This window comes from Corapipo altera, unplaced genomic scaffold (genome assembly GCF_003945725.1).
Source record: "Corapipo altera isolate COAL_440 unplaced genomic scaffold, ASM394572v1 181b, whole genome shotgun sequence".
NCBI lineage: Eukaryota > Metazoa > Chordata > Aves > Passeriformes > Pipridae > Corapipo > Corapipo altera.
Genome location: NW_020884963.1, coordinates 1,790,591 through 1,813,059, shown reverse-complemented (window position 1 = coordinate 1,813,059; position 22,469 = coordinate 1,790,591). Strand labels below are relative to the sequence as shown.

General features: G+C 46.9%; 1 protein-coding gene across 3 annotated transcripts in view; it reads right to left on the bottom strand.

Moving 5' to 3' along the window:
- Positions 1-19,897, bottom strand: part of SPNS2 (sphingolipid transporter 2) — a 132,400-nt gene extending 112,503 nt beyond the window's left edge. For all 3 annotated transcript variants that reach the window (XM_027664450.1, XM_027664451.1, XM_027664452.1), the window contains exon 1: positions 19,511-19,897. In XM_027664450.1, the coding sequence (XP_027520251.1) occupies positions 19,511-19,805 (295 nt within the window). In that variant the 5' untranslated portion in view covers positions 19,806-19,897. The remainder of the gene's footprint in view (positions 1-19,510) is intronic.
- Positions 19,898-22,469: the final 2,572 nt, after the last annotated feature.

The window sequence follows — 22,469 nt, the reverse complement described above, 5'->3', positions numbered from 1 at the left end:
TTGGTGCAGTTTTGAGGAACTGTCACATAGCTGGTTGTTCCTGAAAAGTTGGACAGAGAACAGAATTGGTTGGAGAAATGCCTGTCACGTATCTGCTGCTTTTAAACACCTATCTCAGTGCTGCACTTGTAGCATGAAATCCAAGACATGCAGCAAACATATGGAAAATATCAGCCTCCTAATATATCTCCCTGCTAGGAGCCAGAAGGGCCACGGTCACCCATTTATTCACTGCAGAAGCTGGGCTGGAAAAACAGTTGCCACCCATCCCTTTCCCTGAGGCACTGTTTTAACCATGAGAGATTTCTACATGTAAGTAGAATCAAATCCTAAAATCCTATATTTACCAGGACTGCAGGAGATATCTCTCTCTCTATATATAGATATATATATATTCAGGAAAATTGTTCCCTAAATCAGCTTAACTTTTTTTTTTTTCCCCTGCTGCTAGAAAGCTGGACTGCTTCTCCCAAAATGAAGGAACTTGCCTTTCGTGTCAACTCAAATTCCCAAGCGATGGATTTGAGTTTTGTTTTGTCTCCTGCTCATTTCGCTCCGGGTTTGTGATGGGACTGACCCTGAGGAATCAGAACTGCTCCTTGCACTCTGAAGCCAAAACCAAATAGAACAGATTTTCCTTGTGTGTTCAGAGACAGGACCAGCAGTTTGTCTTTAAATGGCCATTATTTAAACACACACACTGAACCCTGTCCACCCTGGAACTAACTTCAGATTTCTTTCTTCACTTGGCTGTGCCCATATCAGTGTCTGCAATACAACTTGATATCTGCAATGGCAGAGACTGAGAGAAATCTCTTGCAATTAAATGCATTTAAAATGGCCTGTGATTTCTGAGAACACCATTAATTCATCTCCTGTGGGGTCACAAACTGCTGTTCCCTGTCTTCTTTAAGGGCCCACAGGAGGACTGCAGACATTTGGGGACAACAGGAGATGTTAGATGTTAAGAGATGCAGGTGTTGGAGATGACAAAGACATTTGTCAAATGCAGACACGCCCCACCCTCTCCTATCTTCTTTTTGGTATCATTTCCTCCTTTTATGTTATTAATGCCACTTTTAGGGGAGAGAGGAGGAAAAAAATTACTCACCTCAGGCACAGCACCCTAGGATACTGCAAAAAGAAAAGACTGCATAAAACATCTATAGACAGAAGGCTCCTGCTGGGTGCTAGAGGCAGAATATATCTCCATTCAGCTAAATGGTGCAATAGAGGAGTGGAGGAAAAACTGCAGAAATCGCTTGGAAAACAAAAAAACAAAAAAACTGTTTTCCTGGAGCTATCATCAGGTTTGCTTGTCAGATCAGATGCTTTTTTTTCCTGGGCTCCATTCAAATGCAAAGAAAATGCTTGAGGAAAATTGCTGGTTCTGATATTTACACCCTTCACACACGCAGCTGGAATGAGATTTCTGCCGTGGTGGAGCAGCAGCAGCAGCCACAAAATAGTCTAAGCCTAATGGCAGTCACACTGCAAGCACTGTTTAAACATATGCAAAGGATTTCTTCATCCCCCACTAGGTACTTTCTAACAAACTTTATGCTTATCTAATTTTTAAGTACTTATTTTTGCAGGAAGTTGGCCCAATTCAGGGTAAAGAGTATGAGCTTGAGTGAAAGTAGGACTGAAGGAAGGAGGTTAATGAAGGTAGAGGGAGTCACCTGTAGATGTGGCATTTGGTGACATGGTTAGTGCTGGATTAAGGGTTGGACTCAATGGTCTTAAAGGTCTTTTCCAATCTAAACAATCCTATGAGATTCTCTGAGAAATCCCCCCCAACTTCAGCAAGGAAGGCAGAAGCTTCACAGAAGGCAAATCCTTTCAGAGCCTTCAGCAGACATTTGTTGTGCTTTAGTTTCCATCTGACAGCAGCACAAGCTCTGCCTCATTCCACGAGGAAACGCTTACGGAATCAGTCCCAACTTTTGAAGAAGGAGGATTTAAGAACTGCCATCTCCTGGGGGTTTGTTTACCCCTGGGAGAGCTGGCATTCTCCTCAAAACAGCTGCTATTGAATGCCTTAAGACTAAATTCTACAAAACCACATGGTTGTGCAGAAAATCCCCCAAAACAGAAAAAAGCCAGGCTCCAAATCCAGAATGCAACTCAATCACATCCAAAAGCTACTTATCTCTAAGTCTCATGGCAAACTACTCATCATTGTGGCCACAGTTGTGGCAATTGTTATCTGCAGGGTGTGAGTTGCCATCAGACATTGCCACCACACTATTATTTATTTCTTTGCAAACAGAAGAATGATGATTTCCCATACAGACACCTCGCTCAGTCATAAGACATCAAGGCCAGAGGTTAACAGAGAAAGGAGAACAAGAAAGCAATGCATCATTTCTGTCCCTCTGACAGGTATCTGGAGGTTTAGAGTGGATATTATGGAAAGTATCTTCACTGAAAGGGTTGTCAGGGTTTGGAACAGGTGCCCAGGGCAGTGCTGGAGTCCCCATCCCTGGAGGGGTTTAACAGACATGTAGATGTGGCCCTTGGGAACATGGTTAGTGGTGGCCTTGGCAGTGCTGGGGAACAACTGGATCTTAGAGGGCTTTTCCAGGTTCTGTCCTGACCAACTCAATGCTCTTCTTTATCATGTAACTGCTGGGAAACAAGCCCTCTGTAAAACTACAAGTAAATAAAATCCTCTGCCTTTTGCTTGGCTACCAAAATACTACCAATGGCTTAAGGACATTGTCTGGGGTTTTACCCCCACAAAAATTTAATTGCCTAACCTTCCTTATGCAATGAGCAGTGTCCCAGTACCTCCCTTATCAGCTGCTTATTCCCAGAAAGCTGCCCTGCCCTGATCCACTTGCTGCTGCTCCCCAAGTCACCTGCCAAAGCAGCTCCTTGTGTGGCCATGCCCAGAGTGGAGTGGGAAGGGAGCACCTGGAAGGAAAGGGAAGCTGTGCTTCTGCTTTACTTTCTCCTCCCTTCAGAAAACAATTTACTTATTTGCCTTAGAAGACAAACTTAACAATGCTACTGCCTACAAATATCCAAGTGAGCCTCCAGAAATGACCAAACGTGTTATTCCAGCTGCAGCATGTCCTAATCCAAACCTGGTTCCAGAGCCTCTTACAGCTCTTTGAGTTGCATTTATTTCCTCTTTGAGTCCATATCAGCTGTTAAGTTCTGAATCACATCCTAGATTTCTGTCACACTACAGGTATTTCAAAGCCCTCCATCATCATATTTTTACTCACCCTCTTTCTCCCTTTCACACACACTCTCTCAGAATAATGCTGGGAAAGCTCCGTGTTTTAGTACACACTAAGATCAGCTGCAAACAAGAGGTGTGAAAGGAAATAAGGCATTCAAGTCAACTCATTCCTAAATTAACTGCCTATTCATTTGCAGGGGCACGGTGCTCTGACACACTGGAAGGCCTTGCCAAACAACAGGCAGCAAGGGGAGCATCAGAGCTCTCCCAGCAGCCTGGAAACCACTGGAGCAGGTAGATGAAAAGATCCCTTTGTTTCTCTGAGGAGACATTTTTGGGATCAGCCCCTTCTGGTTGCTGCTCCCGGTTTCCAAGCACGAGGCCCATCAGCATCCTCACCAACACTGTGATATTAATAATAACCACTAAGTCACAGCTCCACTGTGAGCAGGGATTATTTGGGAGGAGTTTTTATGTGCTACGCTGGGTGGGAAAGCAGAGGCTGTGCCCAGTTATCCCAGGGCACAGGGCAGGTCTGCAGGATGGTGGCTCTGGAAGAAGGGCCATCTGTGGTTCCCATGTGTGCCTGACATGGCTGAGCCTCTTCCCAATCCTCTTTCCTTGCCCTCCTGCTCCCAGCCCCACTGATGGGGGTGCAGCAGCTGAAGAGCACAGGGACTTCTGCAATAGGATCCCCTCCTGCTCTGTGATAACACAAACAGCAACGCTTCATGGCAGTGCCCAAAACCAAGCTTGAGCTCTTTCTTCCTTCTTCCATCTATCCTTTCTCCCATAGGAAAATAAAGTGTAAAACCTGGGTCTCAGCTGTGCAGTGTAAACACTCTGCAACTGCCCTGGAATCACACGAACATGAAGAGACTTGAGCCCAGCTTTCTTCCTTTCTGATCAAGATATGTGTATCCTTTCCTTTCCGAAACTTTTCAGCCCCAAATAAACATTCCTCCTTCACAATCAAATGTCTTTATACAAACCCACTACTAACATTTCCATGGCACATTTGAAAAATAAACAGTTGCAGCCTATCAGGCAGAGCATTTTGCTTAAATTACACAGTCTTCCCTAAAATTCCAGAGTGTGGTTTTTGCCTTTTTGCCATGGCTGGGGCTGCACAGGAGCACACTGCAGGCCCAGATTCTGCTCCATATTAAACAACATAGAACCCCATTAGTTTGTTGAGAAGCAGAGATAATGATGGTGACCCTTATCAGCTGAGGGCTGCCAACAGCAGAGATTACAGGTAAGGAGAGGCCAGTGAAGGAATCTGTACCCATAGGGATGGAACAGGTGATCCATGTGCAGAGAGACCCAGCCTCCTGACAGTCCTCACTGTTACTTGTGTGCTCATAACCAGCACAAACTGTGTCCTTAATTGCAATAACTGTAAATGGAAATAATACATAATTAGTGTGTAACCAAAAAGCCCTCCCCAGGCTTCTCAGATTTGTTTAAGCAGCATCTGTGACTACTTTAGTAAGCATCAACACTGTTAAATTTTAGAGCTGAGCAGAAAAGTGAAAAATATCTGGAGCTTATCTTTGTACTTCAGGAGTGACTTCCATCCACAGGTTCAGTTACATCATAAGCCCTTAAAGATCTGAATAACTGGTTAATTCCATTTACTAGTGTATTGGGTCTGGCTGAGCTGGAGTTCATACCCCCATGTCCTCTTACTTGAGAGATCCATACCAAGTGTAGTAATGATCATTAAAACAGGGGATGCCCAAAGGATAAAACTGATGGAAAAAGCAAACAACAAAAAATAAGGTTTAATTTCTCAGGACTCCAAACCAAGGTGAAACCCAAAAGTGCAACTGAGATCCATCTCTCCTTTCATCTCAGCTTTTCAAGTTCCCAGATCTGATAATAAATAATATATTCTTTTAGTTTGTGACACAACAGTTAAACATACAGCTTAAAATGAAGAGACTGGGTGCGAGCTCAACCTCAAAGCATGTGGTTAGTGATTCCAAACCACCCAAAGGCTCACAGCAATATCTGACCCTTCCAGCAGCTGAGAGAATCACAGAATCACAGAATATGCTGAGTTGGAAGGGATCCACAAGGATCATCCAGTCCAGCTCCTGGCCCTGCACAGACACCCCAGTAATCCCACCACGTGCCTGAGAGTGTTGTCCAAACACTTCTTGAACTCAGCCAGCCTTGGTTCTGTACCCACTGCCCTGGGGAGCCTGTTCAGTGCCCAACCACCCTCTGGGTAAAAAGGCTTTTCCTGATATCCAGCCTAACCCTGCCCTGACTCAGCTTCATCCCAAATTGCCTTGAGTCCTGTCTCTGGTCACGAGAGTGAAAATGATAAGAATTAAAGAGCAGAAAACATGATTTGGAAGATTCTTGGATTTTTTTTATCATAGCAAACACCTCAGAATTGTTCCTGCAGCAACTCTCAGAGTCACATTTTGAGGTGTCCTAGAAGAAGACAGCCTGGTTCTCCAGATCATCCTTCTGCTGGATGGTTACACTGCTGCCAAAGAACACAACCTTTACAGCCAACATGCAACCCAGGTGCTGCCTTCACTCACACCTCCTGCACCCCAGAGCCCTGCTCATCCCACGGCCTTCCCAGGGGAATCCTGGGGGGTTTCTGTCCCAGCACAACCCACAGTCCTCCCTGCCAGGCCACCCCCCCTCCACTGCACGGAGGAAGACCACGCTGAAGAGCCTAAAGCCTTCCAAATTCCAGCTCAGAAAGGGAGAGCTGCCCCTGGCCAACGTTTCCAAGGGCAAAATTACAGCATGTGGGAATTACAGAGCTGCAGACAAACCTGCAATTTGTGAGGAATTCAAGTCACCAGAAGCGACAAATTAGGGCCACAACTCTAACAAAATTAGACACGGTCTCCTTTTAACCTCGTCTCTATTTTAAGGGCTTTTTTTAAAAAAGAGACTTTGTATTTGTTTTGTTGGAAAAGTTTCCATGAAATTGGGCTGAGAGTAACTGTTTAAGAAGTTATGTTTCAAGAGTTTCCCCATAACTTACTCTTGTACCTTAGGATGTGTAAAATCGTGCCCCTGCCTGTGCAGGGGGGTTCTCTCACTATTCAACAGTGACAGAGTCACCCAGCAGAGGTAAAACTCCATCATTTTTGCCAACATGCTGCTTGACAGGAGGCTGTCAGCTATGGGATTATTTTTTTTTAGGTTCCCTTGCATTCTTCAGCCTTCTCCCCAGTTGGGGACAGTGCTGGAGTCAAAAGGCAGCTCTTTCTCAATGTGACTCTCCCTTATCTACATGTCAATAGACTGAGCTATGGAAAAACAAAACAAGAACCAAGCCAATTTCCACCCTGCTCCACTCAATAACAATAAAATCACACCACAGCATCTTTAAAGCCATGCCTGTTCATTGGGATAATTACTCTAACAGCCCATCCAGGCATGGCCTCTCAGCCCCTGCCTCCAATGGAGAGACCAAAACCTGAAGGAGAAGGAGGAAACAGCTCATCTGCTGAACACAATGTTCGGAAACAAGAGGTGAACATTCCTCACCACAGCAAGATGAATGTTCCCACCCCAGCACAAAGAAAGGCTTCATATTTCGTATATTTCCCATTGTTTGAGCTTGCTTGTACATAAGTAACTGCATTTAGCAATTATCAATGGGAGAGATTGAGCAGCTAAAAAGATTATCACGTTTTTAACAATGCAAGAGCAGAAGCAACGAGGGAGGCTGCACCCTGCTCGGTTCCACCAGTGTTCTCCAGCTCCAGCAGAGATCCTCCCTTCCATGGGTACTGTCACCTCAAACACCCACCAGCCAGAGGGGCATCATCCAGTGCCCAAATGGAAATTATCCATCATGTGAAAATTTTCCATCACAGGAAAATTATCCATCACAGTGAGGGGGCTGCAGCAATGAACCCCAAAGGAAACCAAACTCCACAGTTTGCTGCTTATCTAAGCTGGGCTTTCATAAAGCTCCCCTGCCCAATGCTGTCTCAGGAATCTTCAGTGCTAGAAAGAGAGTGGATACAAGTCTGTGTGGAACCAAACAACTCTGGATTGAAACAAGTCAATACTTTGAAGTGTAAAATGTTTAAATGAGATGGCTTCGTGAGATAAGGAGACACCCTGTAGGCAGTGATGCAGGCAGTGGTTTCAGAGCTGGTGTGATTCCAAGGGACTCAGCAGACTGTGAGGAGCACAGAGGAAGGGCTCAGGCAGCCCTGGCAAGTCCCACAGCCCAGGGGCTGCCCCTGGACCCTGCCCAGGGTGCAGCTGCTCGGCCAGGAGGGGCTGGCACAGAGGAAAAGGGCAGCAGCCCTGTACCCCAGAGAAGGCACAATGCCCAAGGAGCCCAACAGAAACGGCAAGAAAGGCTTTACCGACCTTCCAAGAGAAATCTGCAGCGTTGCACAAGTGGCTGCTACAGCTCCAATGACACAGCAGCCTCACAGCTATCACTGCCCAGCAATTGCTGGTGTTTTGGGCTGCTGCCTTTCTCTATTTAACAGACACCTCCTAACACTGCCTGTTCCAGCAGTGCTCTGTGCTCTGACAGCTCTCTGCCCCTGGCCCCCATACAAATATAACACAGAGCGTTGGTGGACAAAGACAAGCTTTAGAAGACTGGCAAGGAATTAAGTGTCCTTAAAACTACTAATTGGGATAGAAGGAACAGGGAAGGCTTATCAGCACAGGCTGCTGGCACACGAGGTCAGAGCAGCAGCCAGCAACGGCAGGTGCACAGCACGGAACCCGTGTGCACATGGGAGAGGGACGGCTCCAAACAGAGCAGCTCTTCTGCTCTGGGGCTGTGCCACTGCTTGATTCGATCACACACGAGTGAGAGCCCGGGGGAGGGAGGGGAGGGAGGGCAGGGAAGGAGCCAGGACCCCCCAGGCACCCATGTGGAACGAACAGGGCCCTGGGCAGGGTCCCCAGCGAGATGACAGGGGCACTCTGACACGGCCGGGGCCTCTGGGACACAAACAGTGACTCGCTTTCCCCTCAGCAAACCACACACCACAGAGCAGCTCTGGCTGGAAGGACACTATTCTCAATTTAAAGGGAAACCAATCTGTTAAAAGCCATAGATCCCAGAGCAGGAGGGTCTGGAGTTGGTGTGAACACCACACACACACACACTCTGACACTTGTAGGTGCCACACTCTTCCAGCTCCCCACCAGCCAAGTCTTTTACTGTCTGGCTTTTTAACAACTGCCAAGAGACTTTTCCAACCAGAACTCGTAACCTAAAATTATCCAAAGTGTGCTCTTGCTTCCCTCTAGCCCTGAAATCTCATAGAAGCACCCAGGGACTGTTCCTTTAAAAGACAGAACAATTCAGTCTCTATTGCATTCTGAAAAAAAAAAAAAACCCAAACCAGAAAAAAAAAACCACCTAGAGTCTAGATCAGGTCCTCCAGACTAAGCCCAAGAATATCACTAAAGAAGAAAAATTTCTCTTGAGATATTTAGATATAATATATTTTTAAATCTACCTTAAAATTGTCATGACACTACCTACCGGAGTCTAAATTATACTTTCAAAATTATATGTATTAATATCCGAAGTGTGTAATTACAAAGGAGCCGATATATTTTAGAAACACCACACTTATGAACCTATTTTTTAAAATAGAAACTTCCTGCACGACTGTAAGATCTGTGTTTTAGGTCTCCTGCCTTTATGACTCAACACCAGCAGAGGCAACTGGAGTCCACATGTTTGAATGGAAGCTGCAAACAGGGATCTTCTATATTATGTCAAAGGCATTGATTAAAAAAAAAAAAAAGAAATAAAAAAACCTTGCTCCTGCAGAATAAAGAAAGCCCTGAAAACAGTGGGAAAACTGTTAAAAAATTTTCTTCTCAACGGCTTCTTTCACTAAAGCAAAAGTTTTGTTTGTCTTAAGCTACCAAGAAAACTGAAGCACTGAAAAACGGCAGTTTCGCCAGCTGAAAGTGTGATAAATTGAATTTACAAACAGCTTAATTATCAGATCAGTGATTTAAATCTACTAACTAGTGATGGCCACCCCAAGACTGAGCCTGCCTGCTGTTTTCTGGCAGTCTCTGCACCGAGACCAGGGGCTGAACATCTCTGACTGCCTGGACAACCCGAGCTCTCCCACTGCTGAACACACAAACCTCCTGCTCCTGGGATGGCCCAGGAAACCTCTCCCACTCAGGACTGAAGCTGCCTGTGCTTCATTTGCTCAAGTCTGAGCGAATAAAACCAAACTTCATCAGGTTACAAAGCCCAGTAATTCCTAAATGGGGGTGAACATATCTCCCATTCACACAGAAAATGGTATAAATAGAGCCTGACTAAATATTGAAATCAAGAATGTTAAATCCTGATTCAGCCTGTGCTGCGTGTGCTTACAGACAGAAAGCTCTCTCCAGCCACTCACATAACTCCTGTTTTTATTCAAACATCAGCTCCACTGCTAATTTATTCTTGTTAAGTGGCTTTCAGCAATGCAAGTGATTTAAATGCACACTTGTGAGGCAAATGTAAGCTTGCAGTGAGGTGCAGTTTGACATTTAAACCATCACATATTTTTGAACATAATGGGACTACAGGAGCATTAATAATTTTGAGCCACCTCCAAACAGAAGTTTTAAAAGCACAATGAAATGCAGAGGAAAAGTGATTTACTTCTCTCTTCTTCAGTCACCGTTGCAACTCTCTTGGTCCACAGTACAAGAAAATTTTGGTAGCTTTGTAATAATTTAAAGTAGTCCACACTTTTAAATTGCTAATAAAAATGTGCTTTAATACCACGTGCATCTCAGCACACCTTTAAGGACACAGGTAATTCTAACTCTAATTGAAAAGGTCTTCTAGCTTCTAAGAGCCCCCCCTCCTCCAGTGCCCCCAAGCCCAGGGGCTTGAGAGTATGACCCAAAACTTACTTAAGTCTTGAAAGGTCTACCCAATATGTTAAACCACATATAAACAGTGCTCTACCTTCCAGAGCTGGTCACACATCCCACCTTACAAAATAACTGTGAGCAACACCCATTGATGCCAAGCTGGAATTTGCCAACACGTGAGAGGTGCAAATTTCCACTCCCTAAAAATACAAGTTTTATGAAGGGAACAGCGAGTGACACCAAACTTTAGCAGTTCTACCAAGACCCTGCTACAACGAAATAGGCAAGAGAAGGAAAAACTCATTAATTTTATTGCTTTTGCAGCACTTCAGTACAGTTCAAAGCACACCACAGAGCCCACAAGCCCACAGCAGCACGTGCTGGGGAAGTGCTGCTCACTTCTTGTGTACAAAAACTAGATTAAATAAACACAGAGGTAAATGAAATAAAGTTGGTTATTCCCTCAAGAGCTAAGAAACGCTGTTGGGGAGAAGGGCAGATATTTTCTTTATTTTGTTACAGGAATATATATAGGAAAATATTTCTGTATTTGCTGTATTTTGTTATAGGAAAGTCATCACCAAGAGATCAATGTTTGCCCTTCCAAGCACTAATACTCAGGTACCTTGCTCGGATACTTTTGACTTACAAATTCCTGAAAAACTGCAAAGGGAAAAAAAAAAAAAAGGCACCTCATATCCTAAATACTACCACATGAAATCATTTTTTGTCCTCCCTCTTCTCCTCCCCACGAGAGGAGGAACTAACACATCCAAGATGGAGCTGATCAGGAACTGTCAGTTTTAATCAGAGCACCGGAGCTGTCAGTCACCAGTGGCCCTTGGGTATTTTGTTTCCTGAATATACAAAAGATTGTTATCCCGAAAGTTAGTCAGCATTTCAGGCTGCCAGACGGAAATAACAAGACTATTAGAAATGCTTCCACACTGGTCTAACTGCAGCAGCACCTGAGTTCTAATAGCTCAGCACACCAACACGGGCAGTGACCCCTCTTTATGAGCCACGCTGGTGCAATAGAAATAATTTCTCCTTATTGCATAGTTTGCACAGCTGGAATTTATTAATAGTGCTGCAATTCCATATTAATTATTATTTAGCACCAACAGCAGGCCTGAAACTGCACAAAATTAGTGCCTGGCCCAAGGCACTTCAGCAGCCCTGATTCAGTGTCTCACAACCAACATTTCGTACACCAACCTGCCCCAGGACCAAAGCCTGGACTGCAGTGGCACTTGGGCAGCTGATGTCACATCAGAGTATTTACCCCCTGCCCAGCCACAGTGGCTCTGGCTGGGAGAGAGTTCACAAGCACAGGTGTGTTGGAGAAAACCAACTGGCAATGTAAGCATGAAAATCCAATGTCTTAAGGAAAATTATTAGCAAAGAAATCTTTTCAGTCTCACATTTCCAAATGAAAAGGCTCGCTGCAGAGGAACACAGAGAGAGCACACAGGGATTTGTGGACTTCCCAAACCACCCTCCTGGTGGCAAAGCTGGACTAAAGCAACTACCCGAGCCAGGATAAATGCAGAACACTCAAGGTCATCACCACCACACGGGCACTAACCAGGAAATGCAAAAGGTGACAGGCAGAAAGAAGGGAAAATTGCAAATCAACAACGGGACAAGACCCCCCCTTCCAGCTCCAAACTGCTGTGCTGGCAAAGCCTCCCAAAGGATCCCTCCTCTGGAAGGGGAATATGCAGAGAGCTCAGATCAGCAAATCCCAGCACAGGCAGGGAATCAGAGTCAACCTTCAGGCAGGTTCAAGTTGGGCCCTGCAGGTTTCACAGCGACACGAGGCCCTTTGCCACTGTCAGTTCACCCACTCTGGTTGTTTGCCATGTGGCCAAGAACCCAGGCCTGGCATCCTAACACAATAATGACATGTTTCTAACACAAATACAGAAAATGGGAAGCTATGAAACAAATAATTAACTGTGATCTGTTATTTACATAATTATTGGCAGAAGCCTGAACAAGGAGTAAGATGGATTACTGCAGTTTTGGTTCAGCACAGCCTTAAAATAATAATAATAAAAAAAAAAAAATCATCACATGCCAAGGCTGAAAGGATTTTCATTCCAGCACAGGGTTCTCTCACTCTGCCAGCCAAGCCCCAGGCTGCTACTGCAGCTATTCCATGGATAAACCCTGGGCTTTTCCCTCTGCTCTTCTGTTCTGGCCACCAGCAGAAGCATAAGAAAGGTATTAAAAAAAAACCCCATAAACAAAGAAACAAACAGAAAAACTCTGTAGGAGATAATATCATTCACCAACAACATAACCCTGGTATGTTCATATTTCTGAAGCCTAAATTTAGGTCTGGCAAGGCATAAAGCTGAGTTTTTCTTCTGTATTTCCTCTCCCTTCTCTTCAGTTGAAATTACTCTCTGATTTCAGTTGTGGTAGGAGATCAACAGTTCTGGAGAAGGTTGACTGATATTTATTCCCTTAAAAAACCAGAAGTAGGGAATAGTGGGAGCTCCTACACTGCTCTCATGACATGCTCCACTGCTGTCCAGAAGGATCAGCCTGACAGAAGGACCCAATTCCTTACTCTGTCATTTTACACAGCGGGAGATAACGTGGGGATTCCCAGCCATGCCTTGTGTGGAGGCTTCTGTGAAACACAGCACCTTGAGGAGGGGGGAGAGCCCACCAGAGCACCCTGAACAGCTCATTCAAGAGCCCTCCAAAAGTGACCTTCAGCCACTCCTGACTGGCAACAAGTCCAACGTCATGGCCACAGGAGTGCTGGATTGTACCTCCCTTCAGTCTCCCAGGATCCCATACATTCTCACTTTCCTGATTATTTATGTACTGTTGTAAAACCAGGAGCGGGGAAATTAGTGCTCCCTCCCTTTCACTTCCTTTCCCTGCAACCCTACAGAAATAGCTGGGTTACATCAGACAGAAACACCCACAAAATAACAATGCAAACAGATGCGTGGAGGGGAAAGGTGCACGAGGTGCCTGCTGTGCTCACCAACTCCAGGGCGAGCACTTGTCCAGTCCAGGAACAGGGTGAGCTGATTTACAGCCCCAGGCTCAAAGTGGGGGTCTAATAGTTAAGGACTCACAAGTAATGGTTTGGTTTGGGGGTTTGTTGTTTGGTTTGGGTTGTCTGAGGGGTTTTTTCATTTATTTTACCTGTACCTGTCTCAGATTTGCCTCTTGACTTTCAGACCAATTCCCCCAAAAAATGCACTTTTCAAGAGATGGCCATGCCAAAGTCCTCTGGAAACCATGGGGTGTTGTTCACCTCACTTACACCTCTCTGGGCTCTGAGCCCAAGCCCATTTTGCTCAAGTCCTATTAACTTCCATGTCCCCTCAGGCACTTCATAGGTCCTTTGTAGAACTCATTTCGAGCCCACATGATTTTTTTCCAGAACACTCATCACCCTACATCCATAATTCCAATTTCTACAAAACTCTCTCAGCCAGAAGGGCATCATCCTCCATTATCCATTCCCAGCAGACAACTCCATCCTTTGTTTTTATGATGCTCATGGGGCTTGGGAGATGCAAACACTTGCTGAAAGCTGCCCTTCCCTCGAATCCCTCCTCACCCTTTGGCTGTGCTGCCCACAAAATAAGTCATATCTGCTCATCTCCTGGAGCCCCTCACTAACCAGTGCTGCCTCCTGTCTCCTTCAGACTCTCCCATCCATGGCCTACAGCTCTCCAATATCTCTGAGAGATGTGGATCAGAAGTACCTTGGGGCCACCACCTGCTCCAGTAGAAGCTGCACAATCATGTCCTGGTCTATAAAACACACCAAGCAATGATGATGCAAACAAGCAACAGCTCAGCAAGAGTTCAGATCTCCAAATTTCCTACTCTCTATCTGTAAAATAAAATTCCCGTTGAATCTCCTTCGTAGGTACCAGGAGCTTTTAGCAACAGTTGTAAGGAACCTCAAGACCTTTACAAACCTTGTTTCACTCAGACAATGTTATAACACCTTTCAATCACAAGTTCCTCAGCACTTGAAAGCCCAGGGAAGACCTATGGGATGCCATATTAGGGGAAAATTCACCAGTTTTTAACAACATCTGCTGAACTTTGTAACCCACCATGCTTCCTAACCAGCACCTCATTTGCTTCTGATGAAATAAAGACTAAATATTTTCAGTTGTTCCTATTAATTATACAAGTTGGCTGATGGAATTTAACCCTATTACAGCTTGGTTTGGTATTTGAAAAGTCCCGAAGGAATGATTACAGAATTCCCACACTTTTGACCACAAAGCTTCTGATATTGGCAGTCGGGGAGATCAAGGGACTAATAAGATCATCCCATTATTCTTAAGAACACACTCAATATTTATGAGGATCTTAACTCCATGCAATAAGGGCCACATTCTCTGGCTGTGATGGCTTGGATGCTTTGGGGATAAAATTAATCAACATGCATGAAAGAGGATCTCGGAGTCAAACAGGAAAATCTGCCCGTAATAACAAAGATAGTCACAATCTGGCAGAGTTACAGCACAAGGAAGAAAAAATACCGTGATTAAACATAATAAGACTTCACTTGAAATGTAAAGTGCTCTGGAACAAATTCTGCCAACTCACTTAAGAACTGGAAAACAGGAAGGAGCAGACTCTGCAATAAAGCCCATCACAGAGGGAAAACACAGCAGCAGGGAATTAGATGCTGCTACACAGTCCCCTCATCGTGCTGCTGAGCACTTTTTGTCACCTGCTTTTGAAGTGCAGGAGGCTCAGTCCTAAATTCTGCTCCCAGTGCAGGACTTGTTGAACTTTGAGCCAGTCACAGGTACCTGTTGTCCAAGTGAAACACTGTCATCCTTTCACAAGCTTTCCCATGTGTGAGCTGCTGGCACTGCTGCTCGAGTGCATTCTGTCAATATTATTTTCTAATATTTTCCAGCACTGAAGTCCTTCCACAGCTCAGTCCTGGGCTGAGATCAGCTCAACAAGAGACAGAAGAATGAAGAGCTTGCCTGCCACTTCATGGTTTCCTCCCTGAAGCTGTAAGCACTGAGTCTTGTTACAAGGCTCTCTTTATCCCATTCCGTGTGGGATCTCAGGCTGCACGAAGCTCATTCAGTAGGAAGCACACTCTCAGGTGACATGTTACAATCACAAACATGAGTTCACAAGTAAAAAGAAGCAGTTTTGGCTCATAACCTCTTGAATGTCTTGGCACTTGAGAGTTAGTGCTGAACCTTTCCTAACCCTTCAGCTGGGGCTCCTACAACATAGTTTGAAACTCGACTGTCGACTTTCAACGATCATTTGCATGCATGTGTCTTCAAAGAATGGCATTTGATTTGCAACTACGTGTTGTAATGAGAGGCTAATTAACACAAATATGGCTATTAGTAAGTTGCAGACACTTAAAGGACAAACCCAGCAGACCAGAGCCTGTGACTTACTGTGTGACAGGACTGGAGAACCTCAAGGATGAGCTGATACCAGCCAAGGCTCTGCCACTAACTCCATCACCACAGGCAAATGGCTCTACAACTCGGTTTCCCCTTCTGTAGTGGGAGAGTGAGACTCATTTACTTTGCTGGGTAGTTCTCCAGCTTAATTAAATCGTTACCTTTAAATTAAAGGCACTACAGAGATGCCAGGAAGTAGCATCTGAATTAGAAGGTGGAGGTGACACCCTAATGAAGCAACACTGTTTTCATCGTCACCAGTAAAAGGTCACCCATGGAATAATTGTGAAACCGCATTCCAAGCTTCTGAAAGGCAGATGACTTTTCCCAAAACTTCATTAAGGAAGAAGATGTGTCCCAGCATCGCCAGGTGGCTGAAATGCTGCAGTTTCACAGGTAAACCTACAATGGTTTCATTGCTGCTTGTTCTCCCTTGTCCTCACTCTTGGCTTTCCTAACAGCAGCAAAACATCACAGCTCTTGAAAGAACGCTTTTTCCACAGGCAACTGTTTTCAGGCTGATCAGGGACCTATTAAGAAAATTGCAGAGGATCATTTCCCTTCAAGTTGGTAATGCTCAGCACAGTTTTCAGTCTTTCCAAGAGCCACAGTGGGAGGCACTCCCACTTTTTGTCTGGGACAGCTTCTCCCAAATATCATTATATTTTAACATACTCCACACACAGTGGAAATTCCCAACTCCGTGTAAAAATAAGGACATTATTGAAATATCCACTGCTACAGTGCAGGCTTTTTATTTTTAAAGTACTGGAATAAACTTAAACCACAAGAAACAGGCCAGTCCTTGGTGGAGGCCCAGTTTCACCATGTATTCCCAAAAAAGCTGCAACTCAGTGTCAGGTGTGAAGCTGATAAGTCCTCTGTCTTGAAAACTGCTCCCAAGTTCTGTCCCAGATACCAGAAGTCACATCCCATCCTAAACTCATTTAGTCCAAACTGGGAAGTCATTAAGCCAAAACCAGGAAAACTGGCAGCCACTTTCTTGTGTCTTGCACCTGAAAAAAGGTTACCCAAGAACAACTCATGATACACAATGTGCTCTTGTGTCCAGAGCACAAACACCACAAAATACCACATTTGCTGTTTACTTTGTAGTAAGGCAAAAGCTTTTCTTTTTAAATAAAGTAAGATGTGCTATAGCAGGGGTCAGCCTAGTTCTTTCTCTTACATAAGATGCTATTGCATTGACTGGATATGTATTATCCAGCTTCTGTGTGGAGATGTTAAAAAATAGTGGAAGATACCCAGGGAACTACATTTGGACCAAATAACTCTGTATATGATCTTTTTTCCTAGTGACTAAACATATACTAAATATATACTTGCATACACTTGTTATATATATACATACACACTAAATATATACTTTTTCTTATACTTGCATTTATTTTTAGGAGGCCAAAATGACTGCAGTCAAGTTCTCAGGTAAAATAGAAATTGTACTTGTAGTACTGTGCCCATACAATTGGATTCTCTGTTTGCTTTTATCTGTCTGTCAGCTGCCTACTAATTGCTTTTGAGGCCACTGACCTGCTTTTGACTAAATTTGACAGCAGGAAGATGTCCCAAAGCTCCCAACACTTCCATTAAAAAAAAAAAATAAATGGTTGGGTAGAGGGGAGACTCTCATAAGACAAGAAGAGAAAGGTTAATGACAAAGGTCAACTCCTATTTGACGTCAGAGAACCCACAGGAGGGATCACCCTTGAGACACAGATCCTCAGGAACCCGTCTCCATTGGTACTGATGCTCTTCTAACACTTGTTTCAAATGGAGCTGGAACCAGAAATTAACTCCAGTTCTCACAACAGTTCACTGGCCTCAGGTAAATCATAACTTCTGATGCTACTTCCCCTGCCATAATGTGGCTGGTGTTAAAATCCCTTATTACGTTGCTGCAACAATTCATATTTGAAATGTACTTTGAAGGTCTGGAGAGTTGTATTCACTAATTATTACCTGTCTTGAGACATGAGCTGAATATTCAAAGTGCCAGCTTGATTCATCTGCAAGTGCACATCACATAAGCATGTGGTATGCACTAAGACTCAAAATACAAAAGCAAAGATTGCTTTCAGAGAAGACTTTATAATCAGGTCAGTTTTGAGCTCAAAACATATAATTTTTATTACCACAGCTCTCCTATTAGACTGGATTTAAATTATTCCATGTTTTGGATTAGCACTTTATAAAACACCAGTTTGAAAAGTAAATACCAATTGACAGAAGACAAAAAGGCCATGCAAAGTTTGATTCTGTCCCCAGGGGCAAGTCTGATGTCTGAGATCTCAAACCTTTGATATCAGGCTGAATGTTAACAGATAAGTTCCACGGGGCAGTTATTGAGCACTGCAAAAGCAGAGTTTATCCTGCAAACACTGGCAATCATAGCACTGGGACTGGCAATGCCACACTGCAGTAGGCAGGCATTTTTATCTTCTGCTTGGTCAGGCACTTTCCAGCCTTCCCAGAAAAGATGCTGCTTTCATTTCTTGCAGGGGGAAAAACCAGATGACAAAGGTCTTGCTGAAAGTACTACAGCAAATAGATGAACTAGATAATGAGTTATGATTTTTTTTTTTTAAGTATGCACGAGGGGGAAATAGCTTCCCAAAAAGGAAACTTTCCGTGCATTGAAGGAAAATGGTGCTTTGTAGTAAAACTCTCTGCTAGAGAGGTTCCTATTTGAGGGCAAGGGAACAAACTACAATTTCCTTCAATAATAACAGGTTAACCTTGTATCTTCAAGCTTCCTCCTGGAGCAGACTGACTACCAGCCGAGCACTCAATACCTCCCAATACTGGCCTTTACATTTCCTGAAGGAGCAAGCCCTGTCTGCAAATAATAATACAAAAAGCCACAACAGTGGCAGCTAAATTTTCCTTCTAATCCTCCCCATCTCCCTACTCCAGACAAAACAAATACAGCCTGGCCAACTTATTCTGACAATAGTGACTAAATTTATGTCCCTTGCACTCTATCACTGCCCTACAAACATACATTATTTTAATGCAGCATAAACAAATATCTGATTTGCTTAACACCACATCGAGTCCTAGTGATTAAAACATATATATGCATAGAGCAAAATTTATACATGCACAAACCCCTTTATAAACTCTGAAGATAAAATTATCAGTATTGCCAAACACAGAATATGCATTATATTCTAATGACATGAGACAGTTGATTACCAACAAGCCTACTTCGTTTCTAATCAGGAAAAGTTTAGTGATGATCTCCTTCCCTGCTGGGAAGGAACGAAGGAGGAGTCCTCTCTAGGGATGGCACAGTTAACATCCCAATGCACATTTATTTCGGAGCTGAGCCTCGCAGTAGTAGTACCCACCGAGGCACACAGCGCTTCACGCAGCGCTGCTGGTCACGCATCCCTCAGCGCATCATATTAAAGTGTTTACCTCCAGAAAACCGAGCTTGGCAAAGTGCACTGCAGCTGCCTGGCGGCTCCTCCTGCGCCCGCTCCTGCCAGCTCTGCTGTCACCTGCCCGGGAGTTCTGCAGGGAAGGGACCCTCCTTGGCACAGGGCTGAAGGACAGCCGGGTGTTGCAGGCGCTCCGCAGGAACAAAGCGAAGGGCGATCTGCCTCGCTGCGATTTTCGCCCCCGAACACACGCTCGCGTCCCCGTTTCGCGCAGCCCGTGTCCCCGCGGCCGCACCTGTCACCCTGTGCCGGGATCGATAACGCGGCTGCCACCGCCCCCCGAACCTCCCCGAGCACCCTCTGCCCGCCGCCGCTGCCTCCCGAACCCCGCCGGCTCCGCCATCCAGCCCGCACGAACAAAGGGCTCTCCTCTTATTTTCGATAAAATTCGCACAAACTAGAGAACAATACCGGAGGGGCCGCACAATGGGCACCGACCGCATCCCTCCCGCCGGCCCCGCTCCATCCCCGCCGCCCCCCGCGCCGGGACAGCGCCGGGCACGGCGGCGGCCGCCCCCGGGGACGGGCAGGGCGGGGGCTGCGCTCACCTGCCACCGTGTACCGGTCCAGGTAGTTGAGCACGTTGCCCACGCTGAGGATGCCGGCGGCCGCCACCCGGGCCCGGCCGAGGCTCGGCGCCTTGCGGAGGGCGGCGGGGCGGTCGGGGTGCTTGCCGCCCGCCGGCGGGTTCATCCTGCCCGACAGGGTCTGCACCTCGCCCTCGGCGCCCCGGCCGCAGCAGCCCCGCTCGCCGTCCTCCTCCTCCTCCTCGTCGCCGGCTCGCAGCCGCCCGCCGCAGCCCGGGCTGCTGCCGGAGGAGCCGTCGCTTTCCAGGCACATCATGGGCTGCGGGAAGGGGATCTCGGCGTGCGGGGTGACTGACCGGGAGGCGGACGGAAGGACGGACAGACCGACCGGCAGCCGGAGCGCTCAGCGCCGCATCCCCGCGGCCGCCCCGAGCCTGCCCGGGACCGGCCGCCTCTGACAGCGCGGGCGGGGCTGGGGCTGAGGGGCGGGGCCTCGCGCAGACTCCGCCCCCCCTGCCCCGCCCGCCCGCCCGCCGCGCCCCGCCCCGCCAGCCCTGAGGGGTCCGTCGGACCCGCCCCGGGCGGCACCGCGGGGCGGCTCCTCGGCCGGGCACAGAACAGCCCCTGGGGGGGTCTCCTCAGTCCGCCTCAGGGAGGCCCCTCAGCCTGGTGCAGGACGGCTTGTCAGCCGTGTTCAGACGGGCCCCGAGAGTGTCCCCTCAGCCCGCCGCAGCCGTCCACAGACCGGCCCTTAAGGGGCTCCCCTCAGGGCGGCTCTTCAGCCGCCCCTCAGCCCCCCACAGATCGGCCCCTAAGGGGGTCCCTCAGCCCGCCTCAGTCCAGGCATGAGGAGGTCCCCGCAGCCCGCCTGCGGGCGGCCCCAGTCCGGCCCTGAGGGGTCCCCCCCTCAGCCCGCCCCAGCTGCCCTGAGGGGCTCCGTTACCCCGCCTCTGGACGGCCCCTCAGCCCGGCTCAGACCAGCCATGAAGGCGGTTCCTCGGCACCTCAGCCCGGCACTGAGGGGATTCCCCCTCAGCTCACCTCAGACCAGCCATGAAGGCGGTTCCTCAGCAGCCTCAGCCCGGCCATGAGGTGGTCTCCCCTCAGCTCACCTCAGCCCAGCCCTGAGGGGATTCCCCCTCAGCTCAACTCAGACCAGCCATGAAGGCAGTTCTTAAGCAGCCTCAGCTCGGCCGTGACGGGGTCCCCACATTCTGCCTCAGCCTGGCCCTCAGGTGGTCCCTTCAGACCGGCCACGAGGGCTTCCCCCTCAGCCCATCTCAGACCAGCCATGAAGGCAGTTCCCCAGCTCACCTCAGCCCGGCCCTGAGGGCATCCTTCCTCAGCTCACCTCAGCCCGCCCCCTCAGCCCGGGAGCGGCCGGGTCTTACCTGCCCGGCATCACCAGCACAGTGGGACCAAGTAATGACTTCCCTTTCTCTACCTTTATTATTCTACGGCACTGCACAGCGGGCTTCAAACACACCGATGGGCAGAACTGTGTAGTTACCTGGAAAAAAACAAAAACTCTCCTTGCCTACTCTGAGCGCCCAGGGCTGTCTCCAGGCACAGGGGCTGTCAGGGAAGGGACGATTTGAGGCAGAGCAAGGGCTCCCTGGAATGTGCCACCAACCTTGCAGCTCCCTGCCTGGCCCCAGACGATTTTCCTATTGCACAGAAGTAGCTCCAGGAGCAACATGCATCTTCAAAGGAAGTAAAATTGCTCCAGAGCTCCCCTCACTGCAAACAGTTCCATCCCGCTCCCTATAAAGTTCCACCTTTGAGCTAAGAACGGCCAAGAGACATTTCATTTCAAAAGGAAGAGTCTTCAAAGAGATAAAAGTGTTCAGAACCAGAGTGGCTCCAGCTTGTCATACCTGTCGTAAAACTACAAAAGGTAACTAAAAACAGAGAAATAAAACGATTGCTGGAGAGCCAACGCACACTTGTCCAAGAACAGCACACTAGGATTTCAGATTTCTCTCAGTCTGTTGATCTTACCTAAGAAAATGTGTCATGATTAAAGTCTTTGTCTCCAGGATACACATTTAAACAAACCCCCACCGCCTTCCTCTGTGGAACGTGGAGCTCTCACAGCTCAGCCCGTGTGTGTATTCAGCACACCTGGCTGTGTCACACCCTGCCACTGATGACACCAGGGACAGACTATGCCAGAAATCTGGAGAGATACCACCAAGGGAACCTCCGGGATGCTGCTGGGGTGAAAGGGCACTTTTTGATGAGTCAGCAGCAATTCAGGGCTGACTCTGAAGAAAGGAGCAAACACCCTTCCTGGTGACGTGTGACAGTCCCTAGCAGTAAATGACATTTTAGTGCTGAGAGTGGGCCTGCACAGACATTCCAGAGCTCGTTTCAGTGACAGAAACAACATATCTGGATTAATGATAATGTTCAGGTTGACCTGTTGAAGTCTAGGGGAATAATTTTTCACTCCATAGCAGCATCTGCAGTTCAAATGTGACTGACTGTATGGGAGAGGTTATACTGGCAAAGCTGCTTGTTCACATCCCCACTAACTCCACTATTCTAGGGGTGTACATAATTTGGGCAAGGGACAGTGGTCACCCAGAGTATTATATGGCTCAAAAGGAAACAAAAACCAAAACCAAAACCAAAACCCAACAGAAACCAGTAGAATTAAAAAGAAGGAAAGAGGGAAAAGGAGTGAAATGGCTTCACAAGGACCACCCAACTTGCCCAGCAGTGGAGGCAAAACTCACGTGTTCTTTAAGCCAGGCATATCAGGCATTAAGCAGAGCTGAACTGCAGGTTCAAGGAGCTCCAGAGAGACCAGACAAAGTGCCCAGGAGCCCTCAGACACATATGGGCTGATCCACTGTCTGTTCTACTCTACTTTTTTCACTGCCTGGGCTGCCCCTGGGCTCTGCACACAGAAAGCAATGTTCAGGAGATGTTAATGAGATTAAAAGGCAGAATTAAAGACCTTAGTCTTATGGAG